At 38.5% G+C, this 12,163-nt stretch overlaps 1 protein-coding gene across 1 annotated transcript in view; it reads right to left on the bottom strand.

Moving 5' to 3' along the window:
- Window positions 1-12,163, bottom strand: part of adam12a (ADAM metallopeptidase domain 12a) — a 108,304-nt gene that overhangs the window by 31,422 nt on the left and 64,719 nt on the right. The window contains exons 8-11 of the mRNA XM_084434046.1: window positions 11,371-11,442; window positions 10,450-10,619; window positions 10,118-10,202; window positions 4,760-4,908 (exon numbers count right to left, since the gene is read on the bottom strand). Coding sequence (XP_084290172.1) covers window positions 4,760-4,908; window positions 10,118-10,202; window positions 10,450-10,619; window positions 11,371-11,442 — 476 coding nt within the window. The remainder of the gene's footprint in view (window positions 1-4,759; window positions 4,909-10,117; window positions 10,203-10,449; window positions 10,620-11,370; window positions 11,443-12,163) is intronic.

Here is a 12,163-nt window from a genome sequence, read left to right as displayed (position 1 = left end):
GCATGTGCCACAACACTATAGGATGATGCGAGCGGTTGCCAGGGCACTGTTCTGTGTTTCTTTTCTCCTGTGTGACTTTCATAGAGGTTTGCAATGAACAAATGATGACGGCACTATCATTTCTCTTTAAACTGAACGTGTAACAAGTGTTTAATAAATTCAGTTTCCAACCATCACACAAAGAGCTGGGCACCTTTTATCTTTTCAGCATTCGCTTCTGAATCCAGTTGGCTTTGCTGAGGCCATTTGTATGCAGCAGAATACTGTGGAAGAGACGAGTGATGTTCGCTTCATTCCTGGCACACTTACTAAGACCACGGGGTAAACGCAAGCATGGAAATCTGGCTAGCATTGTCCCCCCCGCTCGCTGGACCAACTGTACCCACGACACCCGTGCCAGGGTGGCATAAGCCTGCGGGAGGATGAGAGATAAGCAGATGCTTTCTCTTGCCTCCTGATGCCAACCCAGAGATCAGCGCTCAGCGATAAGCCACAGTGACTCGAGTGTGTCTAAGCTTTTAAAACACCTCCTCTGGATTGGGCTCAACAGGAGGTGACAGTAATAGCAGTGCCACGGGCACAGAGCATCTCACTGTGAGTGGGGTTTGTTCTCTATGAGGGTATGAGCAGCTTCCAAAGACTCTATAGAAACAGGAACAAATATAGCAGCGTTAGGAGCCACAGAACCTGTGTGTGTGTGTGTGTGTATGTGGGCACAATGGAGAGGAAGAGAGAGTCGCCTACCAGAGTCCTTCTGTTACACTATATCACATACAGTGATATTTAAAGGGAAAGCTCACCCAAAAATGAAATCTCTGTTCATTTACACACCTTCATGTCATTCTAAACCTGCATGACTTTCTTCTGCTGATCGCAAACGATATTTTAAAGGATGTTGAAGTCTGAAAAAATGGTTTATTGTATTGTCATACAAGTTTGGAATGACATGAGGGTGAATAAATGATTGTCATTTCTCTTTAAAGTGCTTATCTGTGAAAGCTAATCCATCCACTTTATTTTCCTCATCCATCTGAAATAAAAAGTTAAATGATTTAAGGGCCCTATCTTGAACCCAGCGCAATTGACTTTGTACACCAATGCATGTTTCATTCCTACTTTGCACCAGACGCAAAGCAGACTTTTCCCTAATTTACCGACGTGCGTCTGTGGAGGGAATGAACTTGCACTCCCGGGGGCGGTTCAGCGAAAAGAGGAGACGTGTTCCGGCGCAAACGTTCCCTGGTGCTATTTTGCAGTTTCAGAAAATAATTCCGCCACTAACCAGGAGAAACCTAGTCTAAAGTCAGTGGCGTGTTATTCAGATGCTATTTTAAGGGTGCATGCTTGGCCATAATGTAGCGTGTGCACAACACGCATACACTTTACTTCTCTACTCTACACACAGACGCAGCAGTTCCCATTTTTGCAAACCATACATAATTACAAGGAAAAATATTACCACACGAGGGAAATCATTGTGGTGTCCATGAAGATGTGAAAAAATAGGCATATCTAGCTTACGCATTTACCTAAATTATTATACGCCTGTTTAACCGAAGCTAATTTGGCTGGGTTTCTCCCATCCACATACAATGTCACTTCTCTGTGTTTTACGGCCCTGACGAGAACGTCGGTCTCCTCGGCTGTGATCCGCTCCTGGCGTGCGCCTGGCAAATCCGCCGTTATAATAGCAATCCGCCATGGAACAAGCACGCCTGCTCTTAAAGGGAATGTGAGATGTCGCTCTGATTGGTTTATTTCACGTTACGCCCAAACCACACCTATGAGTAATGAAGCTACTTCAGACCAACCCATTTTAGATTTGCGCCGGGCACAAGAGTCATTTATCCCGCCGGTATAATAGCAACAGCCGAGATCCACCCACATCTCTGCGTTTCGCGTTTGATACTTGTGTTTCAGATCGTTATAGGGCCCTAAGTATTAAAAGTAACTTTTGATTGTTATGTCAAAGCTTGTCTTTGGTCTCTGGCTTCCTGGTTTAAATTTTTTTTTTTTGTTTCTAACCACAATTTATTAAAATTAACTTTAGAAATTAACATAATTTTTCAACCATTTGATTTGAGAATGTCCTTTAAATTCCACTTCAGTTCAAACTCACACTCATTTCAGATCTATCTGCTCTAAAACATCACATTAAAAAAATCACGCTGGTGGCTTGAGCTGTCAATCTCTTCCTGTCTTCGTCAGAATAAGTCTCTGACCACACGTTGTGCAAATAAAGTCTGGCTACTTGAGATTAGATTCATCAAACCTGAAGCTGCTTCAGATCTCACAGGGATTTTTCACCACTCATGTCTTAATTAATGCAATTATATAGATGTGAAGCTGCAAAACGAGCACCTGCTGTGATGGTAAATTCATTTACGCTTTGATCTATGAAAGCTCTGTGAGAGGAGGCACAGACTAATGTGCAGTAATGGAAAAAAAATATCCATCTTTAATTGTTCGATTCCAGACTCTCATTTGTTTAAGGTCTGAAGGCAGGTGGAACAAAACTGACAAATAAGTTTCTTTCTACTTGTTCTGTTTGAGATCTGTTTTTCTCGTCTGGTCACCAGGGCCAGGTTCTTCATGACACCTCTTTATGAGCACATAATCGAGCGTTTATCATGGGTGCAGTCCAGGTCACACACACAGGACACAGTCCAGCTAAAACACTTGTGCAGATGAACTGATACACACTAGAGAATGCTGGGATTGAGTTGGCCGCTGCGCAACCATCTGCCTCCTGAGAAAATGTAACATGGCCTGCAAATGTGTGATTTATTCCCTAGAATTAAACAAGACAACTGCTATTACAGACTCAAAAACTGCTACAAGCGAATTCCTTGGAATAGCACATATTAAATGTCTCTGCTACCTGACGGATACCACTGAGATTGGTCTCGTGAGAAATCACACCAGTTTCTATAACAGCACTGACACTTCGCCAGTCAGAAACGCCCAGTGCCTGTCAATCACTGTGCATGTTGATTCCTGACCCCATTTCCCCTCGTTTTGTGCTCAATTTCCTGTCACTCTTTGCTATTTCTGTCTAATACGTGTGCTGAAGATGCATGATGTTTTCATTTTTACCAGCTTTTTCCAAGTGATATGACCTTTTTATAATATAATGTAATATAATGTAATAAATAATATAATATAATATTATATACAGAATCCCTGCTACCTTACAGCGGATGAACGGTTTAGAAAATGAATTGATGGATTATAATATAATATAATATAATATAATATAATATAATATAATATAATATAATATAATATAATATAATATAATATAATATAATATAATATAATATAATATAATATAATATAATATAATACTGTATATCACAACTAAGAATAACATGTTTATTTATTCCACCAACGTTTTGGCCATTAACAGTTGTATTTTATATACAACATTCACTATATATATATATATATGTATAGCCCACGACTGCACATATTTACTCTGGTCAGTAAATATGTGCTCCAAAACATGTGATGCAATTTATTCCTAAAAAAGGTTACCTAAACCCTCTATTGTTTCAAGAATTTAATCAGTATGAACTAAAATTGTCTCCATGTTTTGTACGGATGCATTTAATTTCATGTGTTTTGAGTTGTCAGAACATCTGCCCATAAAACCAGGCGTCCCATATAACAGCACAACAGATGACAATAAATCAGAAACAAGTTGCACAAGCTCTGATGTTTATGAAATAGCTATCAGACATGTACCAGTGGGGTCAATTGGGAGCATGTGGCTAAATGCTAATGCCGTCCCGCCGGGTGGGGTGTTGAAGTCTGCTGTTGTGCAGATGACCAAATGGAGCTCATTATAGAGTAATGAGGCAGAAATACAGCTAACCTCTAACAAACAGACTGGGTCGTCATATACTGAGGAGGCCGGATGAAGGTGACATGAAATTCTGGGTAAAAAGGAATAAGAAAACGATTCACGCTCACGACGTCAGCTGATGAGTTACAGGATTTTCTGCTGAACACAAGATATTTTGAGGAACACTGGTGTCCAAACAACATTAAATCCTGTTGACTTTCACGAAAAAAAAAAAAAATGAAAAAACGTAGCAATTAATTAATATTAACAATTAATATAACAATTACAATTAATATAACAATTACAATTAATATTAAAAACAATTCACCACAATAAAACATCAACATATATTAATATTTAAAATATATATATTTTATATATATATATATATTTTTTTTTTAACACAAGATGGCACTAAAATATTTAATAATATATAAATAACTTTTATTTTTAATTTTTTTATATTATTTTTTAAAAGGAATCATAATACAGGGACTGACTCTGTGTACAGGCTGTTTCCCCAACCTGCGACCCGGGACGCTGTGATACCAGAGGATAAGCGGTTTGGAGAATGAATGGGTTGATAATAATATATTAAAAGAAATGCATCATTAGATGACATCATACGGTATTGTAAAAAAAGAAAGAAAAAAAAAGCGAGTTTATATCTCGCAATTAGGACTTTGTAACTCGCAATTGCGAATTTATATCACAATTCTGAGAAAAAAGTCAGAAATATGGGATATAAACTTGCATTTACCTTTTTAATTATTTTATTCTCTGGCTTTCATAGACTGCTACTGCAGAACGGACACTTGCTGACACCAGGTAGGCTCCGCCCACAAAAAATACGTCATCACTGTTTACAAACACCAAAATAGTCTATAGATGCAATTTTTTGGTAGCTCTCACCCAGTGGAGGGGGTCATGATACATCCGCCTCGGTCCACAGTCGCTCTGCACCCGCACCCACGCTCCGGCGTGTCATGATTCATGCCGAAGTTGTGTCCGAGCTCATGGGCCAAAGTAACCGCAGCGCCGAGGGGGTTATCAGAGTGATCCTAAAACACAGAGAGCGAGAAAGTAAAAAAAAAAAAGACTTACTTAGACTTGCTTACTTGTTTTTTTTTTTACAAATGTTTTCCAAATGTTAAGGCCCTTTCACACGAAAAGTGCAAATGCAAAAGGAAATGCAAATTCACGCCTGTAAATTTCAGCGTTGCTGCCATTCTGGATTGCAGAAGAAAAGGATGCAGGAGAAGAAAGTTCAGCACTTTGGTTGCATCCGAAATCGCATACTTCCATACTATGTAGTAGGAGAAAAACTGTATGTGGCAAAAGAATTATGTCCAAATTCATAGTACTTATAAATGAGTAGAAAAAAAAAAAGTACCCGGATGACCTACTTCTTCCAGTGAGATTCTGAAGTGTGCATGCAATGTCATGAATTTTGACATATAAGAGGTCATTGCACTATAAAAATGAGTTTTTTGAAACCATGCTCCAAAAACTTCATGTCTCAGTATGACGCCATAGTGCGACGAAAGACTTTCTCTGCACAAGTAGTGCTCACTGCAGAACCAAATGACATCTAGCTCCACCTCTCTGGATGTCATGGGCTCCACCTCTCTGGATGTCATGGGCTGAGCTTGACCTAGGCTGCATCCGAAATCACATACTTCCCTATTATATAGTAGGTGAAAAACAGTGTGTGACAAAAGAAGTATATCCGAATTCACAGCAAGTACCCGGATGACCTACTACTTCCGTTGAGGTTCTGAATTGTGCATATGATGGACACTTTACTATCCCATGAGGCCACGGGAGAGGATTTATGAATGGCAGTGAAGTGACGTAACTGACGCTGGTTGGTCGACAACATGGCGAATGTAGTGCGTCCAGATTACATTCATACTACACACACACTTATACTATATAGACCATACTTTTTTTTTAGCGGTCGTGAAGTAATTACTCTTTCAAAATAAGTACCTACTCGAGAGAGTATGCGATTTCGGACACACCTCTTACTTCAGCAATAAAAACAAAAACACAAATAAATAAAACAAATGCTTATTATTAGTATGGTTGAATCTGATCGTCGAAGGTCAGCAGCAAAGACATTGGTTAATAAAGTGAGATTAAATACATAAAGTAGTTTTGTGTAATTTAACAGATTTAATTATTGCAGGTTTGCGTAATAGTCTGAGTTTGCATTTCACTGTTTTTATTAATTTTGAGGAATACTGAATCTGTTTTTGTGCAAGTGAGACGAGTAAATGCTCACATTTAGTCTAGAACTACAATAATCATCATGTTTACTCTGCGCACACAACGCCTCTGAATGATTTCTGTCAACATGGGGACAGGAGAGCTGTCAGCCAATACATGCGAAAACAAAGAAACTTATACATATGTGACCCTGGATCACGTCACCAGTCACGAGTCGCACAGGTATATTTGTGGCAATAGCCAACAATACATTGTATGGGTCAAAATTATCGATTTTTCTCTTATGCCAAAAATCACGAGGATATTAAGTAAAGATCATGTTCCATGAAGACATTTTGTAAATTTCCTATCGTAAATATATAAAACATTTATTTTTGTGAGTGAATGCTGCACAATCGGCAACATAAATGGACAACTTTAAAGGCGATTTTCTCAATGTTTCGATTTTTTTGCACCCTCAGACTCCAGATTTTCTAATAGTCGTATCTCGGCCAAATATTGCCCTATCCTAACAAACCACACATCAATGGAAAGCTTGTTTATTCAGCTTTCATATGACGTATAAATCTCAATGTTAAAAAAGTGACCCTTGTGACTGGTTTTGTGGTCCAGGGTCACATATTTGAAAAAGTAAGTCAGATATTTTGTTGTAAATTTATAAGTAATGTTTACCAGTTAGTTGATGTTTACTAGGTAATGCTTTACCCCAAACGTAGACTTTTTTACTGTTTTTCTCTTTCTGCCACGCAATAAAAAAATTTTTTTAAAAATGTAATTGCGACTTTATCTCACAACTACGACTTTTTTCCCTCAGAATTCCAAGTTTACTTATCGTATGTATCTCAAAGTTCTGAGAAAAAAAGTCAGAATTGTGAGATAAAGTCGCAGTTACCTTTTTGTTTTTATTTTTTTCCATGGTGGAAACATGCATCGATACGGAAAGTGAAATCAATCCACATCTTTGAAAGCATGCAGCTTGGTGATTTAAAATAAGCAATCAATTTCAATTTAAAACAAACAAGAGCAATTTCTTTCTCTGTGACCCCAGAGAGCCGAAAGGCGTTATCCGTTCTGTTCCACCTTCCCTCCCCAGATTAGATTTATCCCCACATCTCTCCTCTTGCACGTTTGTTTTTCTCTCAGAAAACGGTTTCACATGAGATCAGTAATGAGCAGACACTAACGGCCTTTATAATTACTTTTCCACAAATCCGTCAGAGCAGCATAACTCAAGATCCGTGTGCTGCTGTAATTGCTCGAGCACTGCCAGAACACAACCAAACCGTTCTGCAGGCTTTGTTTGGGGAAGGGTGTGTGTGTGTGTGCTGATGAGGCAGGACAGACACAATTACAGTCATTCCTGTAAGTCGCTTTGGTAAGGACGCGTCTGCCAAACACGTGAAAATCAAATTAAAATGAAGAAAATCACCAGCTTCAGTTCAGTTCTGAGCGTCTGAGTGATTATTCGTGTCAGGTGGTTTGTGCAGAAAAAAGTTGAGCGGAGGAAAGTTTTAATGCCCAGAAGATGCTCTTTCAGAGCTTATGATTTAAGAAGAAAAAAATACTTGAACCGAATGATTTAAAAAAGTTTGGGGTCAAGAAGTAGTATTAAGAAAATAATACTTTTATTCATCAAGGGTGCATTAAATCAATCAAAAGTGCGAGTAAACATTTATAAGGATTTCTATTTCAAATAAATAATGTTCTTATGAACTTTCTATTCGAGATTTACGCAAAAACATGACGCATCACAACACTGATAATGAGAAATGTTTCTTGAGCAGCAAATCATCATATTAGAATGATTTCTGAAGGATCATGTGACACTGAAGACTAGAGTATTGATGCTGAAAATTCAGCTTTGATCACAGGGATAAATTACATTTTAACTTATATTCAAAAAGAAAACACTTTTTTAAATTGTAATAATATTTCACAATATTTTGGTGATATTTTTTGATCACATTAATGCAGCCTTGGTGAGCAAAAGAGACTTCTTTGAAAAATATCAAATCTTACTGACCACAAACTTTTGAACGGTAGTGTATGTTGTATATAAAGTATACATTTTATAAAAAAACAACAACTTTAGCTGGCTACAGACAATAAACTTTTTCTTCCAGCCAGCTTTCCAAGCATTTAATAAGTGTATCGGGCAAACATGCTGATGCTTATAAATCTGGCACGTTCAATAATGAGCTTTATTTGCATAGAAAGAATGCATGTTTGTCAAGAAAAGTATGACAATGACTTCCATTTAAATATGAATGATGCAATGCTGCACCAGTGAATGCACACTAGATGAAGTTTGATGGAGCGTTATGATGGAGGACAGGAGTGTGTAAAGTCCATTTAGCGAATGTGAAAAGAACCAGATCAGTTTGAAACCAAGCGGGAATACAGCAAATTGGATTTGCAAAAGCCTCATTGGTTAAAGGATGCTTAAATCCGAATGCACTGTGGCAAAAGTTACAATTTTCTCACTCTAGAGGAGACACATTTAAGATTACTAGCATGTTTTTTGCAGCAGAAAAATCAGAGAAGCAGGAGACTCAAGAAAAAAGTCTCCATTTAATCTCATTTCTCTCTTTTTGATAACATTTGTGAATTTTAGTAACAATGGATGTGTGACTGGAGAATTCTCAGCTGAACATAATCATCTATAATTTGTGTATCTCATTTACCATCAATTGCATTTTCAGGAAGCTTGATTCCTATTATCACTCATGATGTTTAGTGAGAACCGGTCAAATGAGGACAAAACCTCTCCAAACACAATGTCATGAGATCGTGCCATGCTTCTGTGAAATGTTGAGGCTTTTATAGCAGCAACTCCACTAAATCAAACAGCAAAAACAGAAGTCTATCATGCAACCAGTCTGCAAGAGGCGGCCAAAGGGAATAAAATGTCTCAGACGAATGAGTCAATGAAGAAAACATGCATGACTTTTGTTGTTTCGTCTGAAGAAGATAAAATGTTTTGGTAGAAACTGCATGCGACACATGATCCATTACGGAGAAGCTCCACATAATGGGATCCTCAATCGAAGCACAAATACTGAGATGGTCCAATTTACTCCAACCTTAAAGCCAAAAACACACTCTATGCAAGCAGAACGAAAGCGATCGGTTTCCTTCGAATGCTTGTGTTATTAAACTGAAGGTGTTATTAGTCAGGTATCCAGCCATAAGTAAGTCAACAGTTTAATGACTGTAACTTCACATGATTTGCTGAGCAAGAACTCATGCAGCTCTTTTCCCTGACCACAGACGCTCTGTATCTCAGAGCTGCTTTGATATTAGGTCTCGGTAGAATGTAATCGTCGTGTGCTGTGATCAGTGTGTTGGTTTGATTTATGTGGAAGCGCCTCTAGATGTCTGTGCTGAGTGAGTTAGTGTCCTCATCTGAACTACCTGAAGCTTGCAATGCCACTAAAATACATAAAACAGAGATATGATGTGACAAAATGAAGTTTCTTTGGTCTCAAATTAAGCAACTGAGACAAACTAAATCCGGAAGAACTGCGGGAACGTCTCCAAGATGCTTGAAGAAACCTTCCTGCAAAGCTACAGTCCTGTGAAGAGTACTGGCACTTGTGTTAAAATGCTGTAAAGTGAATGAGCCTTGGATTTAATTTATTTATGATTTAACTTCTATTAACTAATTCAAATCAATATATGGTGTAACGACCCTTTGCGTTTAAAACGGCTTTTGTCCAGGTACACTTGCGCATAGTTTTTCAGGTAGCTTTGCAGGAAGGTTTCTTCAAGCATCTCGGAGATGTTCCCACAGTTCTTCTGGATTTAGATGAACCTCATCTACTCCAAAAAATGCTGGGTTGTTTCAACTCATGTTTGGGTCAAATATGGAAAAGCCAAACTGTTGGTTTAAATTTTTGAATGATTTTTTTTTAAATCAACGGTTGGGTTTGTCCATATTTGACCCAAACAGTTGAGTTGAATCAACCCAGCGTTTTTTTACAATGCAAACATTTTAAAATGATCATTCATCAGGAATGATTGACAGATGTCACTCACCATGACGATTCCCCCTGACTGCTCCGCGGTGCACATGCTCATAATGGGAGCCATGCCGATGGTGGTGCCCTGAAAATAAACCCCACTGAGGAGGGAAAACAGGAAGTCATGTGACACAGATGTTCATCTACAGCATCATACATCACATCAGCCTGGGTACATTTTCAATAAGAAATGATAAAAAATAACTACAAATATGTGAATAAAACCTCATGCAGTTTTCAACGTTTCAAAATAAGAAATGGCTAAACAATTTCCTGGAAGCAAAAGTGCATTGGTTCTAGTGGTAAACCGCATAGTGTGTTTTCCACCTGCCGGCTCTCAGCGGTTACCTGATCAGCTGAGCGTTATCGTGAGGTCTCTGCGGGAGCAGCTTGAGTTTTCTCCAGTCCAGGAACTCGTGGAGCGATGTAAATGGATCCTGTGTGATGGAGCATTTGTCTCCGTCACTCCACACCTCCAGCCCCACCAGAGCCACACGGATATTCAGTGACCTGTAAAACTGAAACACGGCAGCGCTAACATTAGCTAATCGGGTTAAACCAGAACAGCAATGATGTTTCAAGGGACTTAAACCCAACAAAATCTGGCTTTATATATACACAAGTAGATGGAAAATGTTGGCGTTATTTTGTCACTTTGGGAGCAGTATGCTAGCTGGAGCCATTTACCTCCAGTCTTTGTGCTAAGCTAGGCTAGCGGTGGGTGCGTCAGACAGAGTTACGGCACGCACGTTCAAATTTCAAGTTAACAAGCATTTTCCTACAAAAATGATCCTACACCTATTTGATTTTTGAATTAATGTGTGTTAATATAATGCAAAAAAATCAAATCAAGTACCATTTATTTTAAATAAATATAGCAATATATATATTGCCCCATCTTTCTTCCCTCGTTACCTGCCTTGTTTGCTCCCTGTTTATTCTCCTTGTGTGTTGCAGTCCAGTGCTACATCGTCGTCGAGTCGAGTCGAGTCAAGTCAAGTAATGCAGCTGGTCATGTTTTCCCCCTCTGGGTAGTTTTTGTTTTGTTTTGTTTTATTTTTATTATTAATAAAAAGCCTGTTAATCTGCATTATTGAGTCCTTTCTCCTTTCATCACCTCAAACCAGACAGAAACCAAATGCACTCATTTGCATTTAAAGGGACACACACAAAAACGGCGGTGTGTATGTATGTGAGTGTGTTAGAAAATTATCTCTAATGTGGTGATATAATTTTTTCATTTCCATTTTAATTTTAATTAAATTTTACCTTGTCCACATAGTTGGCTATTTCAGCAAGCCTCTGTTTCACTTTCTCCACGTCTTTCCCCTGTTTCTGATACTGAAATGCAAAGGAAAACAAGAAAGCCTTTAAACTGCAGCCAAATGTGTCATTCACTGGCCGACTGTGGTAAATGTCACATGAGGTAATCCATTTTCCACGGGCAGCAGCACACAGATGTCGAGCCAAACATGGCCAGAAGTGTTTGATGTCCAGAATGTCAGTCGGTGGATGTAAAAAACGGCTTTTCAAAATAAAAGCACAGATTGGAAATGTGTCACTCATGATTGCTGCCTCTGGGTGTTGTAGGGTGAGTGAAAATAATCAGGAAGCTTTCATTGCTGTAAAATGTACAAGACAATAAGAAACGCACTCTTTCCCTAACATCTTCCTGGTTTCAACAGGTACATCTGGAGAAAATAAAGCTCATTCAACAAACCAAATGATTAGGTTTTGTTCTTTTCCTTAAAATATCACATGACAGGATATTAGAAAGGCCCATCGATGACAGAAATCAGTTATTTTGGCAACAAAGCATTTCTTAAAGCACATTAAAAACACTGTTTGACAGGCAAACTACAAAGAGGTCAAGTGATCACAGCTGGGCGTCCTCACTTCCAGCAAACAAACAATCTAATCTGCTTTAACCTTTGACCTCTCACCTCCCTGACTCCCTGAATTCGAAGGGGTCATGACTTTGTATTTACATAGAGGTCAGGATGTATGGAGCTGCAATGATGTAGTTCAGCTGGTTTTGCTTATTTTAATATAACTATTAAAA

This window comes from Rutilus rutilus (assembly GCF_951802725.1).
Source record: "Rutilus rutilus genome assembly, chromosome: 16".
Classification (NCBI taxonomy): domain Eukaryota; kingdom Metazoa; phylum Chordata; class Actinopteri; order Cypriniformes; family Leuciscidae; genus Rutilus; species Rutilus rutilus.
Note: the sequence above shows the minus strand (reverse complement) of the source record. Positions and strands in the feature narration are given on the sequence as shown.